This window comes from Cicer arietinum, chromosome 4 (assembly GCF_000331145.2).
Source record: "Cicer arietinum cultivar CDC Frontier isolate Library 1 chromosome 4, Cicar.CDCFrontier_v2.0, whole genome shotgun sequence".
Taxonomy (NCBI): Eukaryota; Viridiplantae; Streptophyta; class Magnoliopsida; order Fabales; family Fabaceae; genus Cicer; species Cicer arietinum.
In genome coordinates, this window is record NC_021163.2 from 64,309,150 (window position 1) to 64,335,424 (window position 26,275).

Consider the following 26,275-nt stretch of genomic DNA (forward strand, 5'->3'; position numbering starts at 1 on the left):
AAGGACTGTCAGGTGCATTGAAACTGCTTAAAGATCGAGGAACTCTTAAAGAAAGCATTGAATGGGGTGGCAGAAACATGGATAAGAAAAAAAGCAAATTGGTTGGCATTGTAGACGATGAAGGAAAGGAAGCACAATATAAAAAGGAGATTCGCATTGAGAGGACAGATGAATTTGGGAGAATTGTAAGTCTTCCATGTTTGTTTACCTCATTGTTTTGTCACATTCAGTTCTTACTATAGCACTAAGTTTATATTATTTATTTAATTTATGATTGCTGCATTGAAACTTTTGCCTTACGAAAGACCATTCGGAGACAAGCTCGGTGTAAAATGCAAATATGGGGGACAAATGGTGATGTTTATGACTTTTAAATCTCCTCAAATTAAGGGGTACTGACTTTAATTCTAAACTGCCAAGGAGTGGACTTGTTTTAGAGCACCGGAACTCAATTGACTGGTTTTTTGGACAATTTACTTAGCAGGCGGCATGCACGGGAGAATGAAAGGGAGATAGGAAGAGAGTTGGAGGCAAGAAACAAAACTAACAAAAATGAAACAGTCTTAGTAGTCTATGGAGAGAAGAAATTATAGTCTGTTTGATCACTTCTTCTTTGCCGCAGCTCAACATTTCAAGTTGTTGTTGTGCGGCTAGGAGGTCGTGGGTTCGAGTCTTTATTAGCCTCTTGCAAATGCAAGGGAAGGCTACATACAATATATTCATAAGGGTAAAACTTTATCATATACCCTGCCATTGCGAGAGTCTTGTAGCACTAAGATACCCTCGTTGCTTTCAGTTTCCTCACTAAACTTGTTTGTAAACAAAGCAACTTAGGCGTGAAGACATTTACATTATTTTTGCATGAGTTTAGCTTAATTATTATGCTTTATGGGTCATATCTTGTTTTATTCTAATAGCACAACAAATGTGACTTCTGTTGTGGTTTGGAATATGGGAACACCACACCTTTAGGTCTGAAGATTTGGATTGCATGCTTTTTTATATTGATGCGTTCATGGGTTTGGGGGCTTTATGATTATAATATTAAATGGTACTGTATCTTGAAATTGGTACTCGCCTCAAATGCATTTTTAATCAATGTCATTCATTTCCAGTTTTCAAATTATAGTGGAACATTACTTATCCTTGATTACCTTTCTTTTGTTTCTTCCAGTTGACTCCTAAGGAAGCCTTTCGGATTATTTCTCATAAGTTCCACGGTAAAGGACCTGGCAAAATGAAGCAGGAAAAGCGTATGAAGCAATTTCATGAAGAATTGAAGATGAAGCAAATGAAGAGTTCAGATACACCATCCATGTCTGTGGAGAGAATGAGGGAAGCTCAAGCTCGTATGAAGACGCCCTACCTTGTTCTTAGTGGTCATGTTAAACCAGGGTAGGTTTTTAATTTCACGAACTTACAATTCTTAAAGTTATGATAGAAATATATAAATGCTTACATTTGATGCTATGAGATACTAGGATTAATACTTCATGATGTGATTTTTTGATAAAAGTTGGGGCTGTAATGAGGGCATGCCTTTTAAATTAAAGACTATTTCCTATCCTCCTTAAAGCATTGTACTATCTTTCCATCCATGTCAACATTTTGGACTAATGAATCTTGATTCTTAATATCTATTACTTATGACACCATATTGCGATCCATATCTTGGTCTATTTCTTTTCAAATCTTATTGTTCCCTTACATACGCTCTGCACTTCTTCTCATAAGTTTGTAGGGTTGTTTTATGAAAATTGTTGTCTGAGAGTTTTTTTATTGGGATTCCTAGATTAAATCAGTTCGCATCCCCCAAAAATTAATGCCTATCAGTGCGATGTTGTGTTCAAATCTGAATACTACAACATCCACCACCAAGTCTTTTTCTAGTCGGTGAAGTCAACTACAGTACAAACCATACAATGTTATAATGCTTTATCATGTATTAAGTTTCAAGATAGATCATTTACCTTTTAAATTTGAATTTCTTTTAATTGTTTAGCTGATAGTTTTTCTAGGCCTCTAGTTTTTACGTCCTCATCGACGCATCTATGAGTCTTCTCTACACATAGACAAGCTAACGTCGATGAGACATTACTTTTTTTCTCCATAGGAGCTGTCCAAACCTTTTAAGCTTATCCTCTCTCATTTCCTTGTTTTTAGTTTATATGCTGATGTATGTGTTTGTTCTTTTATTGGCAGACAAACTAGTGACCCAAAAAGTGGTTTTGCTACAGTGGAGAAGGATCTTCCTGGAGGCTTGACACCCATGCTCGGTGATCGGAAGGTAATTTGGACAGCCTTTGAAAAGAAGGAGTGCTTTATGATGTTTTTCTTTCAAATCTTGCTTCAACTTTTAAGAATGAAATAATAAATTAATAAAAATTATTATTGAACTAAAACATATTAATTAAAAGAGTATATGAAAAGCACAACCAAACAGACTCTTGATATTTTTTGAAGACTATAATCTTCTCCCTTTATTGGAAGGATTAGTGTCCAGACCAAGTGCTGTTAGAAATAATAAAGCGATAGTTCATAACAACTATATCATCTGAATTGGTTTGGAGATCATTCTTTCATGAAATGTTTTAGAATTACTTATAATGTGATGGTCTGAAAGTTAAACCCCACTTTTGATAAAATAAATTCCAGGATTTTGTTGTTCCCATGATTTTATCCTTTGACAATTAGTGCTTAATCTTTATCCCCATCTATCCTTCTAAAAAAAAAAACTTGTATTTCTATTATATATTGATTTAAGGATGCTTAAGGCAAAGAAAGCAGATATCTGTAATTTTGGTTTCAGATTCATTAGCTTGTTCTCCAATTTTACCCGTTTCAACTGTTTTAACAGGTCCAGTTGCACCACCAGTTGTGATTAAATCTGTCATGTCTGTTGGATAATTTTTAGGCCACCAGTATGACAATATTGTATTTTTCGTTAGGATTCTAAAGCCTGAGTTTTGAGCTTTCGTTAGACTTCAGAAGCTTGAGAAATTTAGCAGGCTTACTTTGATTATGGAATTTTAAATCCTGAACTTGGAGCTTTAAACTTCACTAACTCGAAATGACTATACTTCATATTATGGCTGCATCTGTTTTCACTTTCTGGTACTTTCAATTTTAAACACGGGGGTTTAGAATGTGTTGATGGCTCGAGAAATTAAGCAGGCTAAATTTATCTGATGATACGTGCGGCCACTAGTCTTTGAACTGAATTCCCCTCTCACCCTCTGTTTTCTCCTCAAGTGTATAACATGCCCATTTTTAGTGTAGTGGTCAACACCGACGATATGAACTATAAATTTCGTTGTTTTAAAGACATAGCGAAGGAGAATCTTCCATAAAGAAATGTTGAATAGAATAAATATTTACCTTGGTCTTATGCTATTTAATATAAAATAATATATGCGTACATTCTTTTATGACATTGTTAAGAACATGTTTTATGGTTTCAGGTTGAGCACTTTCTGGGAATCAAGAGGAAAGCTGAACAGTCAAGCTCAGATACCCCAAAAAAGACGAAATCTTGATTCCTTGCTCTTGTAATTGATTGAATTTCAAGCTAATATCCTTGTAAGGTTTCAAGCTGATAGCTAGAAATTTTAATGACTAACCATCTGACACATCCATTAGTGATAAAATGTTCCTGCAATTTCTTGCAGTCCGGAATTAAGATTCTTTTGTACAACAAGTAGAGTAAATTTTCTATGTATTATTGCGGAAAAGAAATTGGTTTTTGGTAGTGGCTTCATTGGTTTTTACAATCCTAGAACTTCATAAGAAATTATTTGGTATTAATTTGGTTGAATGAGTATTTCGTGATTATGAAAATATTGGATGAATCCCTGCATTATGGATAGTGCTGTAACTGGTAAATGCTAGTATTTATTTCCCTACCATCGTTCTTAAGTCTCAGTTTCTCTCTTCCTCCTTGTACTCTTAACTAACTGGTCCGATACAGCCAACCAGTGAGAACAGACACGGTTGAGCTGCTAGCCACCATATAAAAATAATTTTACCTTTTCCAATTTTTTGTGTTCTTGGTTTAATTAAGATTTACCATTTGAGTGTTCTTGGTTTAATTAATATTTAATATGATATATTTAGATAATGTAGAAGTTAAACAAAAACAGTTCGTTAATAAAAAATTGTTATTTTTGTGTACAAAAGTCATATATCTCATGTCTTATGTCATTTTTTTTTCATAGGTTTCCTCCACTAAAGATAATTCTATTTAAAATATGTAAGATACTAAATATGAATACTTAGTGAAAGTCTAGTCTCTTCTTTCCACTAGACCTAACTTCCGTTGGTTCATGTCATCATCATATTTGTTCTAGCTTTTGTGGTATGACAAAAAATGTAAGCATAAATACATTTTTTAAGTAAACAAAAATACATCAATTATGCAATAAATTTAGAACACCAATATATATTCCCTCTTAGGCTGTAGTAATTGTTAGGTTAATTGTATCTTGTCAACTTCAAAAAATCTAATGGTGCAAACTATTCCCACATCTATTATTTAAATGTTGATTTTGATTGTTGTTAAAATCCCAATGTTCTATTTCTTCATCCAATAAAATATCAACCATAAATTAATTGTTACAAACTCCATTTTCCTTTGATATATTAAATTGATTAAAATCAACAATTGATTCGTGTGTAATAGTTGAAGGAAAAAATATAATGGTAATTCAATCAATGATACAAAAAATTGCATAAAATAGAGGATTTAAGGCCTCCACAAAGTTTTTTGTGCACATACGATACCCTCCTTTTCCTGGTAGAAAGTCATTCTGATTTCCCAGTGCATACTTCTCAATATTTCCTCCAATGCATTTAGGATCTCGACTTTGTCGCGTATGATTGTCCACCCTCCCGGACGTAAGATTCGGTCCATCTCAACAACAATGGACACAGGTTGCTTGCACCTGCAAAATAATTGTTTCAACCACATTTGGAAGAGCTAATTTACAACTTACTAAGACTTATGTTATGACATAAACGTTTATGTAAGTGTTTGAGATGATAGATTATGAAAATAGCCTATGACATGTTCATAAGTTGTTTTCATCTTATTTCAATTTTCTTTGTCACTTAGGAAAATAATTTACAACTTTTACAAACATGGAACATAAACGTGATCACAACATTGGAGGTTTTAGCAATCATCATGTACATATTAATTCTAATCTCAACATAATCTACAATGGTCATGGAAGAAAAACAAGAGAAAGATAAGTACAATAATGTAGGCAAAATTTAACCGATACCTGTTTTTGAGACGCGAGAACAAATGATCAGCATGCAAAAGGTCATATGTTCTTGGGTAAGTTCCAAAAGACTCACACCAATCGTGATAAACGCCAAAAAGGCCGCGTTCGAAGATTATGGGAAGTGTATCTGGCGCGTGAACAGGGACTACATTCATCACCCAAACCTTCTGGTTAGATAAAGCTGCAGCCAATCTGTATTTCCATAGGAGAGTTATTATTAATTTAACTTCATTCATGATTCTAACATGATGTCAGAAAATCATGCAATGAATAAAATTACATGTTAATAACCAAGTGGTTGGGCTCAAGTGGTTAATGAACTTTAGTGAAGGTCGAATTGATCAGGAGTACCTGAGTTCAAACCCTGGTTGGATGTACAGTCCTTGTCCAAACTTTACTTACCTTTTGACCGAACTCTAGATTACCAAAGTTCTTTTTCATTGAAAACTGGAGGGTAAACACACACAAAAAAATGACATGTATATTGCATATTTAATGATGTATCAAAGAAAAATGCAGTTCACTCATTGGTGCAACAAAATTATCCATGATATCTACAAGCTCTAAGGCTTTCAAATTGAGTATAAAATCAAGCAGTTTTGTTGGCATACCCTCCATAGATGGATTTCATGTCCAATACATTCCTGATAGTTGTCCAGTTAATGCCCATTCCATTGAGATATGACTTGTTAACAATGGCATTCCAATGGTTGGTGTCCGCGATCAATTTGTCTTTATTGTTCATCCAGTCGGGATAAGATTCGAGCCTCTTCGGCCATTCCTCGGGCCACTCTGCCCCATGTTGTTCAATTCCAATTGGAATGGTGTGTAAACAAGCCTTAATTGGAACATGCCTATTCAAAGAATGTTATAAAATAACCTATTAATAAATAACCTTAACCTGATTAGAAACAATTCTTCCTTATGTATAAAAAAATACATAGACGATCAATTTTGCAAAATAATGTTTCAGCAGTAATATACCAGACTGCATCGGGATTTTCATTTTCTTTGCAAAGCGGTGGGATCTGCTTCCTTCTCAATTTGTATATGTCATTTCCTTCAGGCTTTTGATATATTCTTACTCCAACTTCGCCAACGTCATCACTTTTATGTGCCAGAACATTCCAACAAATAGAAGCCGTCAGCGCAGTCATGGCTGGAAAGGAGAAGAAATGTTACTGTTCTTTGTTTGCATTTCATTTTTCATGCAATGATGCAAAGCAAGGTTCAATGAGTTCACTTTTTATACAAAACTGAGACCAACCTTCTTCCTCTTCAATACCGTCATGTTTAGTTGACATAATAAAGTATCCACCGGGTCTTAGAATCCGATTCATCTCCAGTAGAAGCTTACCCCCTGAAAAGGGAAAGACAGGTTAATGTTATCATTAATTATACCTATACCTATATATATAAAGGGGATACCAAGTTATGGTGCAGCCACGTTTGTTTAATTTCACCATTTATTAAAACTATTCATTTACAATTTTGTTCTTCTTTACCCAATCAAATAACTGAATTTTTTTAAATTATCACATCAAATATCGATAAAAGTGAACAGACAGACACGTTAGAGTCCACCTACACGCCAATAATAATAAAATAAATAGAATTTGTGAAGAAAAATTTATATTAAAAATAGTAAAATTAAAGGCAAGTGCACAAACCATTGGAATGCCAAGGTATGCTGCAACGCGCACAATGTATAGCATCAAAAACTTGACTTGGAAAAGGAAGCCTCCTTCTAGCAAAAGGGCTAACCACTGCTGGGAAGCCGCGCTCAAGTGCCACCTGAGCTATGTCTACTAGGTCATCTTTCAAGCCAAGCGACAAAGTTAAAACATCCTTATCAAGGAGAGCAGCTGCAAAGCTTGAATCTGTACATCCAATGTCCAGGACAACACGAATATTTTTACCCCACTCAATGTCTGGTACCATCTATAATTTTCAGAACAAATTTCAAGATGCTTCCAAAGATGACAGCAGTAAATAATGACAAAGAAAAACTATTCTTTTGAGTTGAAAGTCATAATTTGGACTAATACGAACAAGCATCAACATCACTGTCGCGATACAATTGCAGAATATATGAAAGAAATATATCAATGTCTCATGAACCACGTAAATAAACAAGCAGATCATAAACAAGTCAATCCTAGAAGTCGCAATGCCGAGATACATTTTCATCTTGTCATATCCAATAAATGCATCAATTTTGTTTGTCAACACTCATGCTCAAGAGGTACTAACTTACCAGCCATAATAACAGAAAACTTACATCTTCAATTTTGTTTGCTAACAACAATTATGCTTATGAGGAACCAACAAACAAGTATCATCCTAATAGAAAGCTCACCTCTTCAATGGACTCAAGATAGTGATGAATCCCTCCCAAAAATTCAGACTGGTTTTGTGGAAAAGTAAGATATTCTCCAGAATCGACCAACCAGCTATGCCTTTTTATATACGCAGCTAGTTTTGGGTGTGCAACATTCTTATACAATATCTGCACTGACGCCAAATGTTACCGTGAGATAACAAAGAAGCAGCAAAACCATCCAACATTTAAAGCTAATCTAGATAATCCTCTTAATTGAACACTTATGGAAAGATTAATATCAAAAGAATCTTGCAATAACAACAAGTTTTTTAAACAATAGCTTCTCAAAAAAATTAGCTTTTGTATATCAGTTATTGCATAAGCTCTCTCTAACTTCTCCATAGGCTGTTTGAATTGGCTTGTCTGAGCTTATCAAATAGCATAAGCACTCATAAAGCTGTTTGGAAAAGCTTCTAGAATCACTTATTTCCATAAGATATGCGGAATAGCTTATATGAAAACAACTTAACTTTATCTTATCTTTTGTTATAGAAATAGCCTATACACATAATAAATACTTATGTTATAAGTGCTTAATTAAACTGCTTGTCCAAACAGGGCCTAAATACTCTAAGCTTCAAAGAATCATTTCACAAGTGAACAATCATAAACTCACAAGCTCTCATAATCAATAACCTAATCCAAACTAGACCTTAAACTTTCATACTTTTCATTCATATACCTTCAATTTGCTCTGAGGCCATGGGACAGGGGTCTCATACCCATCAAAGGGAAGAGGAACCATACACATGAGGGATGCCTTTGGACAACTCCTCTCCGTATGCCGGTAACCCTGCACCTTTCCACCACCAACTTCAATATCAATGCAAGGAATGTAGTTATGCTTGCTTCTAGTACTACACAATTTCCACTTATAGTTAACATTTGGATCAAACAAAGGTCCTTTCACTTTTCCCTTGCTTGTTGTTTTCTTCAACTCTTCAATGTTTCCATCTTCCAAAATCTCGGAATCTCCATCCACAGATTCAACTGAATCATCATGATCCACATCAACTTCACTATCATGATGATCCAATTCCAATTCTTCTTTATCCTCCAAATCCAATTCCTTTTCACCATCTTCTTCTTCTTTCACCAATGACCCTTGATTCACATTCTCTTTATTATTAATATTATTATCATTATCTTCCTTCTTATGCACTTTTTTCTTCTCACGCGCCACTTCTTTCTTATGTGGGCGCGTGACAGAATGAGAATGAGAATCAGAAGAAGACCCATTAACCCTTTTGTTGTCAGTATCATGAAATTTGTGATCTTTTGAAACAACTTGACGATTTAGTGAATTGGGTGTTTTTTGTTTTTGAGAAATAATGGAATTGGAAGAAGAAGAAGAAATGGGTTGTGAAATGTCTTCAAAACTTTCTCTTTGAAAAGAAACAGAGGAAGAAGATGAAGAAGAAAAGACAGTCCAAACAAAGATAAAGCAGAGACCTAAAATGGTTACAGCTGTCATCTTTATCCATAACCCAGTTGGGCGTTTCGGTTGGCGAGTTATGATAGCCATATCAAACTCACTGAGTCAGTGACTGTTTGAATTATAATTTAAACTCGTGAGATTCAGTATTATATGAATCTGAAGTAAAAGAAGAAAAGATGTAAGTTGAGTTAAGTTGAATCGGAGAAATGTCTAATTCGTAATGATGGAATGTGAAAATAAAATAATAAAAGAATTGAGAAGGAGACAAGTTAGTTGGAGTGTTGTGGTTTGGTGTTCCTATGAAGTTTTTGAGGATGGGTGCAGAGACAAACAGTAATATCTTTCAACTCTAAGTAAACTAAACTCCACTAGTAATCAATGTTTCCTCCTAAATTGGTTTAAACTTTTTGCACAAATAATAACAAATTGCATTAATAATTAATAATTTATACTGGAAGAGTTTATTCTCTTCCTTCAATTTAACCTCCGTTTGATACTTGATACTATGAATTTTTGTTATTAATTATATCAACAACGCGTAATAAATTTTTATGTGAATTTATAAATAGATTAACAACTCTAATAAATCTATATTAATTTTTTTTATTTAATTATTTTTTAAAAGTTGTTGATGATATATGTTCTTATGATATTGTAATTAAAACTCATTTAAAATTAGAATCGATTTATTAATGTATTTTTTTCAAAAGAATTACTTTTGAAAGTTTTAATCTTTTTGTTATAATTTTTTGAAAAAAATAAAAAAATAAAAATTGTTTAAATGAAAAGCTGTTTTTTAATAGTTTATAAAAATAATCATTTTTCATAACTGAATTTTTTTTTAAAAAAAGTGATTTTTATTGTATTAGACAAAAGCAAAACAATTTCTATGTTTCTTTAAAATTTTTAAATTATTAAATATCAAAATTACTTTTTTATAATTTGTAACAATCGATCCTTAGTTTATAAAAAAAAAATACAAAATATTTATTATATAAACGATTAATTTAAAACCAATAAAAGACGAATGACCATCAAATCATAGTTTTTTTATAATGTATTTATGAAGACACGAATAAACACAAATACTCATAACTTTTGATGATGTATTTGTAGACAAATGAACGAGAAAGAGGAACAACCTTTTATTTATAATTGTCAAAATGAAGATATGATCCAACTTTATATCCTGACACAAAAAATGTTACTGTTCATTATATTTAGAGGATTATAATTCCTACGTATAAATCACCTTCAATTAACGTGAAAATATAATTTTGTTTTTAAATTTTTTTAATTTATCATTTTTTCACTTCCTCTTTCTAGAATATTCAAAAGTTTTGAAATAACAATTTTAAAAATTTTAAAAACTTTAGAACAATTTGAAATAGAAAATTTTAGAATTTTTGAAACATTAAAAGCTTTCTAAATTTTAAAACTTTCAAAATTTTACAAATTTATAAAATTTAAAAACTTTTTAAATTTTCGAAATGTAATATTTATTACGAAAATTTTTAAGTTTGGAAACTTCTTAAATTTAGAAATTTTTTAAATTTTCAAAATGTGATATTTATTTTAAAAGTTTAAAACTTCCAAAACTATCAATTTTAAATAATTAAAAAAAATAAAATTATTGTGATAAATTTAAATGTAGGGTGCAAATCCTTTTGTATTTATTTAAGATATACATATAAAAACGGAATTTAAAGATTTTTGGGGTGGGGGAGCATCAAAACGGGTCCTGAATAGTAATAATATTCCTCGACGCACGTCACCAACAACAAGTTTCAGGCTCCAATTCGAACCATTTAACGCTCTCTTCTATTTAACTAAATGCAAATGCATTGCATTAGTAAGTTATTTTAATTTGCAAGAATGCGTTTGTCTACTAGTACCATTCCAGTCCCAACCTCTGTTTCTTCTCCTCAATATTTTATATTCGCTTTGCATCATTATAAATCCAAACCGTTTCATTTCGTTTCATTCTCTCTCCGTAACCGTTTCTCTCCTCCTCTTTCCTTTGCTTCTCCATTCTTCTCCGATGCTCACTCTTCGCGCTTTCTCCCCTTCCCGCCGCCGCCGTCGTCTTACTCCGCCTCCGCAGGTTCGCTTTTTCCCTCTTCTCTTCTCTTCATTATTATTCCTAGTCGTGTTCATCGATTAACCAACTCAACCAGTTATTTCATTGTAGTGTTATACTTAGGGCTCTTTGAAATTTGAATTGACTTATTTAATTAAAATTATGCACTTCTGAGATACTTTAGAAGTACTTATGGATTTTCAGAAGCTATATTTCACGTTTTGTTCTAGCTTCTTCTAGAAAGCGATTGTATTGTTAGTGATGTTTTTGACTTTAATATTAATTATTGGTTTTTTCCTTTTTTTCTGTTCGATCAAATTTATGTCTCCTGTTAATGTGAGAACAATGCAATAGTGTTTGCTTCCATGATTAATTAAGAATGTGTGATTGTATGTTGGGTTTTTATAACATCACTAGATGGAGCCGAGATCTTTTTGTCTCTTTTATCATGTTTGCATGATTTACACATTGCAGTATTATAACAATTGAGAACCACAAATTCATCCCTTCTCGGTCTAAATGTAGTACAATGGGGGATATATTTATGCGTATTTCTATACAGATTTTGAACAGATATACTCTTGTCCAGTCTTTTGTGCTGAAACTTATGTAGAAAGTTAAGGAACTTGATATATAGTTACTGTGAAGTATAGTCTAACTCTTTGCTTTCATTAATGTGGTTGTCGTTATATGTACCAAAGTCATTCCTAATTATTACTGGAATTTAGTTATTATTTGGTGATTTATGTCTTTGATAAAATCTATCAGGAAATAGTCGGTTGCATGCTCAATTTTCAACGGACGAGAACCATATTGATTCACGTGATGAAAGTTCTGGCAGCAATAGTGCCAAACAGCTGCGAGAACGGATAGCATCTCCTGACTACGGACCTAAACCTGATATAGGAAAGCGGGTTTTCTGTAACCGGCCATTGAATATGAAGAACATTGTTGCTGTCGGATTTGACATGGATTATACTTTGGCACAATACATGCCTGAAACTTTTGAATCCCTTGCGTATCAACACACAGTTGAAAAGCTGGTTTATGATTTGAAATACCCCAGTGAGGTTTGTCTAGTTTGTCTTGTACTGAATCTTACCATGTTTAATTTTTTTATTCTACTTTTTCTTGTACCAATGATGATAGAAAATGCTTTGTATTTTTTTGTTTTCTCACTCATATTTTATTCACTTTGTATCCATCAACTCCTTCTTGAAGTATTCTTTAACTATTACAACAACCAAAGCATTTTCCACTACTTGGGGTTGGCTACATTAATTAAGCCATGAATCATGTTTAAGGACAAACCATTTAAATATAAATATTTCTTAATGATTGGACCTATATTTTTCTTTGGTCTCCCTTTGTCTCTAATTGTTAAACTATCCTCCTTAGCATCGGTTAGTTGGGTCTTCTCCGTATATATGGTCAATTACCTAAGACAAGACTCTACTATCTTTTCTCAAATGTATGCGGTTAGGATATAGATATTTCTTGGGTTCCTAACATACGCCACCCAAACTTTCTTGAGTGACCACTCATCCTTCATATCTCTTCTACAGTAGATGATGCCTTAACTTTCTCTCTAATCCTATCTTGTCTTGTGAGACCATTCATCCATCATAACATTTGTATCTCTGCAGCATTGACTTTCGTGTTGGCTCTTTACTGTCTAACTTTCAATCCCATGCACTAGAAGACAAAAGCGTTTTCCCATTTCATCCACCTCGCCATATTTTGCTATGGTCCTTCGTGTGGGATTGATAGAATAGCTCTAAATTAAAATAGACGACCCGGTCCTAATCAGAATATCCTAATTAACATAAATTTGAAAATATAAATAAATCAAATCAATAATTCAAATCGTATTCTTCATTCACTGGTCCTATGTCCCGTATCACACTCTTCAACTGTATAGGATTTAATTTATTAGCATTTTATTTGTTAGTACAGATATGGATATTAGATTGTGTAGTATTTTGGCTAAAAGAATCATTATTTTTTCTGCAGTTACTGAGTTGGTCATTTGATCCAAATTACATGGTTAGAGGTTTAATTCTTGACAAAAAGAGAGGCAACATCTTGAAGGTTAAGATCAAGCAAATGTTTTATGCCCCTCCCTTTTTACCAGGGAAAGAAATATATAAGGAAATTGCATGGATTATTTTTTAATATTTTTTGTTGTTGTATTGATTGTTTTATCACTTCATGTATTTAGATGGATTGCCACAAATATGTGAAAGTAGCTTATCATGGATTTAAAGAGCTATCAAAAGAAGATAAAGTTGAGACCTATGGAAATACTTTAGTATGCGATCCTTTTGATGGGCCAGACTATGCTCTAATTGATACACTCTTTTCACTTGCTGAAGCCTACTTGTTTGCGCAACTGGTTGATTTTAAGGACAGAAATCCTGGAAAGATTCCAATGTCTGTTGAGTAAGTTCAATTACTGCTTCCATGGGTCTTGATTTAGCAAGTTTATTCACCTGCATTTTTCAAGATCAATTGCATGCTAGAATATGCAAAATCTTCATATCAAGTCATGGAAGAGAGGAAAATAGAGATAATTTTTGTATTGATCAAATGAGAAAGATGATTACAATAGTAGGTATAATGAAACTTATATACTCAAATTAGAACACCGAATTTCTAACTAGAGTAACTAACTTGTAACTAACACTAACTAAAGTAACTAACTTGTAACTAAAACCAAGGTATTTGGTAGTTTTATTCCTTAGAAATGGAATGCAGTCTTGGTTCGCGTCTCGTAAAGTATTTTTTAGTTATCGTTCATAATAATATATTACTTTCGAAGAAGAGGCATGCGGTATTTGTCAACATTTTCAGCATCTTTATAAGGCATTAAAAGGTTATGGTTGCTTGCTGCTAAACCCGTTTATGCAAAAGTACAGTACAATAAATAGCTGGTGAATATTGGACAGGTTAAATAAATGTATAATGGGCAGTAGCCATAACATTTTTCTTTTCAAATGTTGGAAAGTCAGAGATGGTGTGAAACAGAAATGAACTGTATTTAACACTTTGTTTTTCATGATCTACCCTTCCAGTTATGCTTCTCTCTACAAAGATGTTCGAAATGCGGTAGATTTGTGCCACCGAGATGGAACATTGAAGCAAAAGGTTGCAACAGATCCCAGAAGGTATAGACGTAACATCACTAGTTACATAGTGTTTGGTTGGGGAGAAATGGAGGGGGGAGATTATTTTAAATATTTATTGTTTGGTTTATTTATTTGGAGGGGAGAGAAGATGGGTCATAAAATAGTAAAAGGATGTAAAAGTAAATTAGTATTTTTCCATCCTCCATTAACCACCTCCCCCTCCCCCTCTTCTCCTGTGATCCAAAAACGATAGTGTTATGTAAAATATCATACTTAGTGAGATCACTTTCTCTGATAGTGTTATATAAAATATCATTCTGAGTCCCTGATGGAATTATCTGACTTGGTCGTTTTTATTTTTAAATTTGAAATATTAGGTATATCAATGAAGACAGTTCAATAGTTCCCATGCTTAAAATGCTTAGAGATTCTGGAAGAGCTACATTTTTGGTGACAAACAGGTAATGTGAATTCTTTATATAAGAACAAGATGAAAAGTTGTTGATTAAGTAGTCTAACCTTATTTTTATTAATTTCATAATTTTGTTTATTAAACAGTTTAGCATTACTTTTATATGAAAAAATATCGTTATGTCTCTAAAATTAAGAATTTCTTATATCTAATGTTATTTAATATTTTAATGTTTAAATTTTAGAATTCAATAGGTTATCATACATTTTATAAAATTATTCATGTGCCTTTATTGACATGTTTTTCAAACAGTTGGTTCATGACATTCTAAACCTCTGTGCCTTCTAAATTTAAAATTAAATTTCAGCACTAAGTATTGCATGCTTCAAGTCTAAAAGTAGAGAGTAAAGTTATAAAACACCTGACCTGTGTCTTCACCCAATAGTATAAGCTTTTGTGAAAGACAATTCATGTTAAAAAAATTACCATTGAGAAGTTTTTTACCATTAAGAAAATATAAATACACTTGTACTTTGTTTCTGTCTCTACCAACAGTTAACTATTATTCTGAAGACTCGTCTCTATTTTTACAGTTTATGGGACTATACAAACGTTGTCATGAATTTTCTCTGTGGATCCAGTGGGGTAAATGTCACTTCCAATTCTGACTGGCTTCAATACTTTGATGTTGTCATCACTGGAAGGTTATGTTCTTCTTTGAGCATCTGAAGCTAGCTTATTTTTTTTGTTATGAACACTCTGCTTAAAGTAAATTTTCATTTAACATTATTAAATTAGGCCCATAGGAGTTATGTTGAAAAACTATCACAAGCAACTAGGAGCCCTTGCAATCATGTAGTTGGGTTCTTGGTTTGTTTGGTGAATGGCTTTTGCAATTTCTTTCTCACAAATCACAAAATATGTTTATATTGAATCAGTCAGTTTATGTATGTGTTAATCTCATTAGAAACATCAAAACATATTATTGTTGCAATTTGATTGTGCTCTTGTGTTAGAAATTTCATTGGGGTAGAATGCTGTGAATTTATTTATAGATTTCCTTACTAACCTAATCCAGTCAAACACTGATACAGTGCAAAGCCAAGCTTTTTTCTTGAGGGAAATCATGCTAACTTGTTTGAGGTTGAGCCTGAGAGTGGAAAGTTACTTAATACAGATAATGGATCTCCTATGCCTCAGGTCAGCAAAATAGCATATCAAATCATTGTATTCATTTCTTTGATGATCTTATTTTGAAATTTATCTTCTTTCTTTTTGTCTTGTTAACAGGTGGGTGATATCTCATTAGGGTTATTGACAAAAGATAAGGAACACGCTCGTAAGGTTTTCCAGGTATATTAATCACTGTCTTATGTAAATTGAAATTCATTTTGTTGGTTTATGGGACTCAAGTTTGAGATAAAAAGTTATATAATACTCAAGCCAATAAATTTGATACCTAATTTTTTTTATTACTATATATGGTTATTGCATTTTAGGGAGGCAGCGTCACTCACTTACATAATCTACTTGCAATAGAATCAAGTTCACAGGTAACAACTTTCTTTTATGAAAATATATATTAGTAGAATAAACAAATGGCGGATTTTATTTATTTACTGTGATTTTGTTTTTGGTTTGAAGGGTTTATTATTTATGTAGAAAAATGCCAGTTGTCGTTCTAGAATTCAAACATAATGACATTTATTGAAGTGTTCTGTAAAACTCGTAACACTTGTAGGTTCTATATGTCGGGGATCATATTTATGGAGATATACTACGCAGCAAAAAGGTTCTTGGTATATTATATGAATCCTTATCACTTTTCTATTAGATGGATAGGCTTTTTCATCATTGTTTAACTTGTTGGAAAAAATCCAAGTCCCACATTGGAAATAGACAAGGGCTGAGAAGAGTTTATAAAGAGAGGTATCCCCACCTTATAAGCTGGTTTTGTAAGGATGAGTTAGACTTATATAGAAGGAGAGAAATATATATAACTGGAAAGTAATTTAAAGGTAAGGCATCAATGGAAGTTCCAATAAAGGAGTCTAAGCTATGTTTATTTTTGCATGAAAACCCAAATTTCCATTCATTTAAAAGCATGCATGTTTGTTTATTATTCTATGTGACTTGAATTTGATTATGGCTCAGTGTTCATGAGCAGGTTGGAGAACAATGTTAGTGATCCCAGAGCTTGAGAGGGAGGTTCAACTCCTTTGGGAATTGAGGAATTATCGCAAGGTGTTAACTGGTTTTATTATGTCTGGTTTTTGTGGATAAAATAAAGCCTGGAAAACGAAATGATAGACTGTATAAGTTAATTCATGCAAAAAAATTATCATGGGTGCTTCTAACATTTTTAATGAAGTGCGCTTTTGCATTCTTGTTATTTTCAATGGCACCATGTAACAAGCTAATACACATTTGGGTCATCAGATTTTTATGTGATTAACCTTGTGTTGCAGAATCTTCAATTTTTGAGGAGCAAGGGTGATTGCATTGCAGATAAAATGCATCAGTTGAATCGATCTCTCAAGTTAGTCTAATTTTGGGCCTTATTAGTCATGTCTTATTTCTGATTGCAATCTTAGACAGCGGTCTATACTTTTTCAGATTAGAGAATCCAGATGATGGTACCAATCAGAAATTAAATTCAAAACTTGAGGAATTGGAGGTTAGGGTCTTCTAGGTTCATCCTTGTTTTTCATATTATACATAGAAGTCCAAGTATGAGCATTTATTTGTGTTTAAGTAGCTATTTCTTTTATCAGCTTGAAAGAGAGATAGTGCGATTGAGTCATCAAGAAGCTCTAAGAAAATTACACCAAAAGGTAGAAAACCTGGAGCCTTGTACTAGTATCTCTAGTTATTGTTCTACTAGTCTAGTACACTTACATTATATTCAATTTATTTTGTACACGAGATTATAATTGTTTAAAAATAAACCATTGTAGTTTCACGAGCCATGGGGTCAGCTGATGAAGACTGGTTATCAGAACTCTCGCTTTGCTCATCAGGTAAAGTTAATTGCTCCCTCGCTGATGTTCTACAACATTAATATTGGTGTATATTTCACATTTCGCACTTGTATACAATAACAACTATATTTTTAAATCACAATGGCTATTAGGGCGTTGCTCCAACATTGTCAAATAGCATACCAATTGCCAAGTTATGCCTCAATTTAGTACCAATGTGCAATGTTTAAAGCACATGATGGTAGTTATATGCAGATTAAGTATGACATATGTTTCCCATTTTCCAATGCATTAAAATGAATGGCTATTTTTTCCTGTCAAAATCATAATTATAAAATTGGCCTCACCAGTGCACTTGTGTAATGTGCATAATGCAGGTTGAGAGATTTGCCTGCCTTTATACAAGCCGAGTATCTAATTTGGGCTTGTTATCTTCAGACAAGTACTATAGACCCAGTGAAGATTTTATGCAACACGAATTTGGCATTTTGGAAAGCTGAACTCTGCTACTGTATGCTTTATACCCCCTCCCCTGGATTTTTTTTGGAAGCATATATTTGGTTTTATCATTGCAGTTGTTCAGGTTGTACATTAATTTTAACGCAGGGTTGTATTTATTATCTCCCTCTGTTTGATAGTACTCCTAATAGGGAAAGCAATGAGCAAAGGACGGCAAGGGTAATAATTCTGTCAACTTCCTTGCCAGTTAAAATCCACCCAATTTTCATTGATTTTCATCTTGTATTGACATGAATAACTATTAAAATATGGAAAAATTTAAAGTGGGTTTGATGGAAACACATAATGCAATATAAAGGGACAGTTTGCAAACAACTTAGTTTAGAATAACTTGTGCAATATAAAGGGACAGTTTGTAAACAAAATAAAGTACTTACAATTATACCAACATGATCCATGTAAAAAATTGCACTCTATATATGAGCAAATTTTCTTACTAAAATTTGTAACAATCTGGTTAAAATGATATAGATAAAAAAAAGGTTAGAAAACCCATGGCAGGAGCCTGGAGAGGTTAAGCTTACAACCTTAAACTAGGCCTATTGGCAATGCAAACTTTTTTTATATTTTACTGTTGCGAGAATGTTTTGAAATTTGAAGGTTATCCTATTGTATACTGCGGGCATATGGAAGGAAATTTTAAGACCCCGAAAATATGATATTATGTATCTTGATTTACACTCAAATAAACTATGTGAATTCATGTATCTTAATTTACCATGTATGTAAATTTAATTTTATGTGGCCTCAATTCACATTAATAATTTATTTAGGTGTAATTAGAAAAAACAGATGCGAGAAATCATGAATTCATAACCATAGGTGGAGCACCTGTAGTGATCCATGCATCTACTAGTACTGAATAACTTCCTAACCAGTGTAGTACAAGGCAATGATCCACCAAAACAAAGTTAACAAAGTTAGCAAACGCTTTGTGAAAACAAATAATCATTTTTTGTTTCTTTTTCCTCGAGCACTTCCTAATCAATGTAGTACAAGGCAATGATCCACCAAAACAAAGTTAGAGCACTTACCACATTGCATGCCTTGAATCTCATGAAGACTTCTATTGCTAATTAAGCCAAAATATTGGACGGCGGATAAACTTATAATCTTATAGCACATAGCGGATAAAGTAGTTGGGAAAGGATAGTTGGTAAGCTAGCTGATTTAATTTGAAGTATTTGTTAAAATTAACCGTTAAATTAATTATAAGTATAAAATAATTTAAAAAATATATTTCTAATTAATATTCTCTCTGGTCACACATATAAGCAAAAGTCAAAATGTATTTAGTCTAAATTTTGGATTAAATACATCTTGGTTTTTGTTTATATTTATGATCGGAGAGAGCATTTAAAAAAATTCAATTAAGATAATGAGGGTAAAAATGGAGAAAAAAAAATAAAACGCTATAAATTCAAACACTACTTCAAATAGTTTATGAAAAATCGCTAAGAATTTGGGAAAAAAACATTATAAACTCGTGAGAAAAACAATTACCAAACACTATAGTTACAAAACAGGACTATTAGTTTAAGATTGTTTTCTGGACTTCACAAATAGACCCTTAGATACATAGTTACCTGCCTAAAAATAAAATTCTATTAGAAACAAAGTTTTTCTCCCTTTCCAATTCCTCACAAAATGAAAGCCCTCTTATTGTTTTTTTTTTTTTTTTTTACAATCTTTCACACATTCATCAACGTACGAACAAAGGTGTGCGCTTTAAACAAATAGGGTGAATGAGTAAAGCACAAATAGGGTGAATGTGTAAAATTAGGAGCTGTTTAGGTACCAGAATCTCAAGGCGTACTGCTTAATCAGCTTAAGAAGGCAAACACTGTGATTAACTGTAGCAGCATGGTTTTTAATTACTTCAACTTGGTGGTGATGGACCGTTATGGATTCAACCTAGGTAATGAGGTTGATATTCCAATAACGAGCACTTGCTCTGGCGCAAGTAATAATTATCAAGAAAAGAGGTAAAACCTCTCCAATAAAAGAATAACCAAGTCCATTTCCTAAGTGTTTCATCTTGTCTCTCCATTCTCCATGTCTTGCATTTCCAATGGTTCAGGGAAAATCTCATTGGATGACCTTTTATTGGAAGATGAGTGATCATTGCCACCACTACCATGAGACCCTACTTTTCCTGCTTGTTTAATGCCACTAGACCCTTCCTTATTTGTATGTATTGTGGTTGCAGCACTGTCTGATGAGCTATGTCTCCAGCTACCAAAGAATGCAGTGCTCCAAGATCTATTAGATGAAGTTGTTCTCAACTTTGCTGAGCTAAAACTTTCTTCTCTGAGAATCTTCAGTGGATTTTCAAGTGCTTTGAGGACATGTTTCATTGGAGGACGTTTGGAAGGCTTAGGATTCAGGCATGACTTGGCCACAATTGCCATAACCCATACCTCTTCCAATAGATCCTCATCCACTATCAAAGATGGGTCAACAATCTTACTCAACCGTTCTTTATCGAATATGCTGATGTAACGCAAGGTTTGGTCTAACCAATCTTTTGTGGTAGCATCTTCTGATTCACTGATGTCAATATTACCGGTCACAAGTTCGATTAGAATCTTCCCAAAACAATAAACATCATAGGCACATGTCACAGTTGATTTACCTGTTTATTACCACATACACAAAAAAAATGAATCAGACACTGATGATTTCTATAATGCCAAATATTTATGCAAGTGTGCATGTTCTTTCTCAGTGTTATCACATGTACTACTGCATCTTAAATTTCTTCCATCAAACAAATAGATACATGGTTCAACAATAGGATAAACACTAGCCACAAATGGGTAAAACAATTTACTCACCAGAATTGCCTTGATTAGAAGATCTGCAAAATCACAAGGAAAAAAAAAAGGTTACAACCTTCTATTAATATAAGAGTTTAACTTTAAATTAATTAGGTCAAAAGTCAAGGATGAGATGACTCTATTATACAAATAGGCACCCAAAAAATAGAATTAACTAGTATACTGGCCCTAAGAAAGACAATTAATTGATCTACCAAATCATTCTAGTTTGTAGGTACCATCCAACCATTTTCTAGCTAGTATGTTAAAACCATTTAAAGCTTCACTACGTTTATGTATCCTCACTGCATTTCTTCTCTTATTTTTCATTTCATTTATTATAAAGCAGTTGTGCTTTATTATATTTGTCATTGTTAATTAATTCAAAACTTACATTGGCTTGCTGAAAACTCTTGAGATGACACTCTGATGAACATCTCCTTGGGCAGTAACCTCACTCAAACTTCCAAGTCGCACTTCAAATTTATCATCAAGAAGTATACTACTAGCTCGGATATCTCTTCAAAAATAAAAAAAATAAAATATCAGTAACTTATATGTCTGATAGACCAGAGTATTTTCATATATGTTTGATATATTATTCAATTTAAAATTTCTATTTGTAGCATAAAAATATCCACTCTGATATCATGAAGGCACCATGCTGATTATTTTGCAAATCTAGCATGTTTTTGACAACATTTAAATTCAATTATGTTATGCTAATTAATTCAACTAAATGAAACAATAATAGTTTTGTGATCATGGTGAGAGAATCATAATAATCAAGATTGCATTTTGTATTACCTGTGAACAAGGGGTGGGCTGCAATTGTGTAGATAAGCTAGTCCTTCAGCAGCTCCTATTGCAATTTTCGATCTTGTGATCCAATCCAGGGACTGCAATTTATCATCTGGACCACTCACTCTGTGCAAGGAAGTAGCCAAATCTCCATTTGGCATATACTTGTAAACTACACATTTATCTTTCTTATTATCCATGCTTTGTCCCAGGATTGGGACCAATCTTGCATGTGAAACTCTGCTTAATAATCCCAATTCTACGATGTAAGATTCTCTCTTAAATAAACTTAAATCTACCCTTTTGACAACCACAGTTGTTCCATTTTCCAACACTCCCCAGAAAAAGTCTCCAGAATGACCATGCTTTATTAAGTTTACTTCATCAAAATTGCCAGTTAAATGGAGGATTTGTTCAAAAGTAAATGTTTCTCCCACGGCAGTTACAACGATAGGATCTTTAGGTGTAGAACTTTCCCCTTCTGGAATAGGCCCCTCATTAGTGGTCCCTCTTTCAATTTCCAAACCTTTACTTTTATGACATCGTTTTAGAACCAATATGAGGACCAAAACCAGTAACACAATAAAGCCAAGGCCACCAAATATACCTGCCAGTATGAATATCAATCGTTTGTTTTTCCTGGACTTGGGTTCTTGAAAGAGTAAATTTTTCTGTTCATAAAACAGTCTACACTCTTCCAAATCCCTCTGGTTTGAAATTATCTGTAGGCAATTTCTAGCCAGATTAACATTACTGAAAGCACCGCTGTCGTCTTGCACATGACCTTCTAAATAATTACCAGACAAATCAATCATTTTAAACTTGTTCATCAAACCATTCACAGGTCCATAAAAGAAATTGTTTGATAGATTGAATATGTCACCGTTGTTAGAGCTAATATTTAAACCAGACGCTTTAGGCAGTGGACCAGTGAGATTGTTTCCTGATACATCAAAAAAGTGCAAGCTTGGCATTGACCACAAACCATCACGAAGAGAACCACTAATGGAATTTCTACTCAAAATCATAACTTTAAGAGCAGAAAGTCTAGAAGAAAACAAACTATCTGGCAACGACCCAGAAAGAGAATTCATACTAAGATTAAGCTCAACCAACTTTGAAAGATTACCAAGCTGAGAAGGAACCAAAGCAGTGAATGCATTATTAGAAAGGTCCAAATTTTGGAGATTTGAAAGGGTACCCAATTCAGGTGGAATAGACCCAGATAAGTAATTATTTGAAAGATCAAGACTTGTAAGGTTACCAAGCTTAGAGAAAGAATCAGGAACTGATCCTGAAAGCAAATTCCCAGAGAGATCAAGAATAAAAAGACTAGATAACAACCCCAAATTTGAAGGAACTCTACCAGTAAGATTATTCCCTGAAAGAAACAAAACCTTCAAACTACTCAAACCCCCAAGTGAACCAGGAATCTCACCACTTATTGAACAAGACCTTAAATCAAGTACTTGCAGTGCACCAAGTTTCTCACCAAACCACTCAGGAATAGACCCAATAAGCATGAACCCAGAAGCATTGAAAGACTTCAACAGTGTGAAGTTTGCAAGAGAATCCACTTCAAAATCCGGGTTAAGTCGACCAAACCGAGTCCTCTTCAACCCGGATACACTGATACCCACAACTCGACCATTCCGGCATTCAACACCGGTCCAGTTCCGACACGGATCGGTTTTTTTAGGCCACTCTTTTCCCCTTATCCCCATTGATGAACGAAGCTCCAATAACGCAAACCATTCAGTTCTTGAACTCAAACTCAAACTCATTGTTAAATCAACTAACAAAAACAACATCACCATAACAACACTCACTGTTATTCCTCGCTTCATTTTCATTTCCATCTCTCACAAACTTCACTTCACCTTTCTCTTTGTAATCTCAGTTTCATCTGCATGTAACACTATAACAAGTTTAGCATATAACCCAGAAAAAAAATTGATTTTTTTTTTGTCATATAAAAAACAGTACCTTTAAATCTTCAATGATGACAAGTTGTTAAACTTCACTTGGTGTTGCACTGTTGTCTCATGCGAACTCTGACTCAAGTCTATAAGAAGGAACCATTAACGTTGTAAATTAAAGGAATGTCTTATGTCTCTGTTGTTTATGTTTTTTTGTTTGTATGAGTAGTGTTCAAGAAACACAAACATTAAGGTTTTGAAGGTTTAAGGTTAGTGTTTGTAATATAAGGATGTGGGTGTGACAAGAAAATCCTGTTGTTTTGGAATTGAAGTAGAATATTTGTGACCAAAAAACATTAAATGGGTTTGAAGAGAATTGGTGGGATTGTGGAATGCATTAATGAAGGGAAGAGAGTGGTAATGTTATGCCCCAACTGCCACAACTTTCACTTTCAAAACTCACCGGAGGTGTTATTAATGCAGATTGGAATTGGGAGGTGGTGAAGATTCAAAGATTTTAAGATTGAAAAATAGTGTTCTTTACTTATTTGGTTTTGTTTAAGTGTTGTTTTCTGTGAAGAAATTGGGTGTGTTATTGGTTGTTTATTGATGGACTTTTGTGTTGAGTTGTGGTGGTACTGTTGGCCGTTGAATCTTGTGTGTTTATTTATTATGTAAAGGGGTTGTAAACATGAATCATATGCACACAAAAAAAAAACACACAAGAAAATAAATTATTGATTGAAGTAGAAATTTCCTGGAATTAGAGTGTCTTTTCAAATTTGATTTTTCTTTTTCTTTTTCTTTTTGTAAAGATATATAATGAGAGGGTGTTATGATGCATGATGAATTGATGATTGATGAATCAATCACTATGGAGCTGTGACAATATCCACTTGTGTCTTCACACGTAGAAAATTCAAAGGAGAAATCAATTTTAAGATGTTAAGTGTTAGGCACTCATGCTTTCATACGTAGCAAAGTCACAAAATGCCACAAATAGTTTGGTCCAAAATGCTACTAATATTTAGTTTTTATGTAGGAAAATATATTTATTTGTGTGAATTTGACTATAAAGCATTTCGTCTATTAATTGCCGAGTTGATAAATACTTGTGTGATTAATATGTATAAAGTATAAACCGAGTAACTATCATGATATATGATACAAGGAAAAAAAAATTGTTGCATTTCTTTATATCTATATGTAATCTTAATATAAAATACATCTTTTACAATTATATCATATTTTGAAAAAATTATAATTTTATCATAATTTTGTTAAATTATTATTGATTAAACAAAAAATTCTACGAAAAATATCTAATAATGTTCGGTTCTATTCTTCTCTAGAAAAATATAGTACTCTATTGACATCAATCCTCGTAATTTTGTCAACAAAAAAAAAAATAATCCTAATAATTATTTTAATTTTCAAGACTAGAAATTATGATTAAGGGTCCCATTATTATTAGACACGTATTCCTTAGTTCCTACCTCTCCCTAGCCATAGTTTTTTTAAGTCAACATCTCCCTACATATACAATTGTACAATATCTTAACGTAAAATCGTATTTTTTTTTATGTATAAAAGTGATGGTATAATTAACATTTGTAAAATTGTGAGTTTAAAATTAAGATATGATATCTAATTTTATAATATTTGTCAGTTAAATTATATATTAAGTGCATGTAAAACCGCATCTAAAGCTAACAAAATAAATATATTATTTAGAATAGTTAAGTTTCTGCTCCTACAAATTATCTCTTCTAAACGTAATTTAATCTATATTTAATTATATTTTTCTTTATAAAAACAAATAACTAATTAAAAAATAACATAATTTAACCATTTTTGTTTTGGTGACTTCTAATTAATATGAGTTGGTTATTTTGTTTATCTTCCGTTGTTTTCATTTTATGAACAAGCTTCTTTTTACTTAATTAATTTTATAAGAAATTACTTTGTAGTTTTTTTCAAACAAAAGAAATTAATTTTATAAATCATTCAGACTTGGTTCAGACTACTATTCTAATTTCCAACCTAACAATCTACAAGCCAAATATATATAAATAGAGAACAATCCAAGACATAGACCAAAATCTATTAATTTAATTCATTTGAAGTGATAAATTAGTAAAGTGAATATATCAATAGTTAATAATATAACTATTTATAATTAGTTATACATGTACATAAAATGTCAATCATTGATTTGTTTACTAACTGTTGATATTACTTATTTTATTCTTTGAAATGTGTTGTTCATTTTAAAAAAATCTAATCCAAATCCATGATCAATAAAAAAAAATGATAATGAGATATTTATAAAAAAAAAACTCCTCAACAGAAAAAACAGGGTAATTTAGTAATTAAAAAAAAATTATAGCAAAATATCAAAAGTGACTAATCTATTTGCATAATTGTTACCTTCTCTAAATACGTGGAAACAAAATAAATGCATTTTTGTAGTTCGCACAATAAAATTATTCCATTTGTTTATTAGCTTC

General features: G+C 32.6%; 4 protein-coding genes across 7 annotated transcripts in view; 2 read left to right on the forward strand and 2 right to left on the reverse strand.

Annotated features, from left to right (window-relative positions):
• Positions 1-3,837, forward strand: part of LOC101512207 (SART-1 family protein DOT2) — an 11,167-nt gene extending 7,330 nt beyond the window's left edge. The window contains exons 11-14 of the mRNA XM_073367530.1: positions 1-185; positions 1,175-1,395; positions 2,203-2,287; positions 3,462-3,837. The exon at positions 1-185 is cut by the window's left edge and continues 23 nt beyond it. Coding sequence (XP_073223631.1) covers positions 1-185; positions 1,175-1,395; positions 2,203-2,287; positions 3,462-3,536 — 566 coding nt within the window. The 3' untranslated portion in view covers positions 3,537-3,837. The remainder of the gene's footprint in view (positions 186-1,174; positions 1,396-2,202; positions 2,288-3,461) is intronic.
• A 771-nt stretch (positions 3,838-4,608) lies between these two features.
• LOC101512531 (probable methyltransferase PMT28) lies at positions 4,609-9,492 on the reverse strand. 2 transcript variants are annotated; one of them, XM_004499097.4, is made up of 8 exons: positions 8,351-9,488; positions 7,645-7,794; positions 6,956-7,226; positions 6,553-6,645; positions 6,270-6,444; positions 5,897-6,139; positions 5,283-5,477; positions 4,609-4,940 (listed from the first exon to the last, which is right to left on the reverse strand). In XM_004499097.4, the coding sequence occupies exons 1-8, from the start codon at positions 9,191-9,193 to the stop codon at positions 4,742-4,744; spliced, it is 2,169 nt and encodes a 722-aa protein (XP_004499154.1). In that variant the 5' UTR covers positions 9,194-9,488; the 3' UTR covers positions 4,609-4,741. The 2 variants fall into 2 exon arrangements, 1 of the variants encoding a protein (XP_004499154.1); XR_003472250.2 differs by lacking the exon at positions 4,609-4,940 and adding an exon at positions 5,637-5,732 and having other exon boundaries at positions 5,340-5,477; positions 8,351-9,492.
• Positions 9,493-10,819: 1,327 nt separating this feature from the next.
• LOC101512951 (uncharacterized) lies at positions 10,820-18,423 on the forward strand. Of its 2 annotated transcripts, XM_004499099.4 has the most exons (18): positions 10,820-11,210; positions 11,955-12,256; positions 13,200-13,277; positions 13,408-13,628; positions 14,261-14,353; positions 14,692-14,775; positions 15,320-15,430; positions 15,821-15,926; positions 16,017-16,079; positions 16,226-16,279; positions 16,468-16,525; positions 16,894-16,970; positions 17,195-17,265; positions 17,343-17,403; positions 17,501-17,560; positions 17,684-17,746; positions 18,085-18,218; positions 18,314-18,423. In XM_004499099.4, exons 1-17 carry the CDS (start codon positions 10,982-10,984, stop codon positions 18,205-18,207), a joined length of 1,854 nt encoding a protein of 617 aa, XP_004499156.1. In that variant the 5' UTR covers positions 10,820-10,981; the 3' UTR covers positions 18,208-18,218; positions 18,314-18,423. The 2 variants fall into 2 exon arrangements, with proteins under 2 accessions (XP_004499156.1, XP_004499155.1); XM_004499098.4 differs by having other exon boundaries at positions 18,085-18,423.
• Positions 18,424-19,687: 1,264 nt separating this feature from the next.
• LOC101513491 (probable LRR receptor-like serine/threonine-protein kinase At2g16250) lies at positions 19,688-24,553 on the reverse strand. 2 transcript variants are annotated; one of them, XM_012715378.3, is made up of 5 exons: positions 23,833-24,553; positions 21,853-23,764; positions 21,440-21,565; positions 21,064-21,086; positions 19,688-20,861 (listed from the first exon to the last, which is right to left on the reverse strand). In XM_012715378.3, the coding sequence occupies exons 2-5, from the start codon at positions 23,703-23,705 to the stop codon at positions 20,260-20,262; spliced, it is 2,604 nt and encodes an 867-aa protein (XP_012570832.1). In that variant the 5' UTR covers positions 23,706-23,764; positions 23,833-24,553; the 3' UTR covers positions 19,688-20,259. The 2 variants fall into 2 exon arrangements, with proteins under 2 accessions (XP_012570832.1, XP_004499157.1); XM_004499100.4 differs by having other exon boundaries at positions 21,853-23,752; positions 23,833-24,552.
• Positions 24,554-26,275: the final 1,722 nt, after the last annotated feature.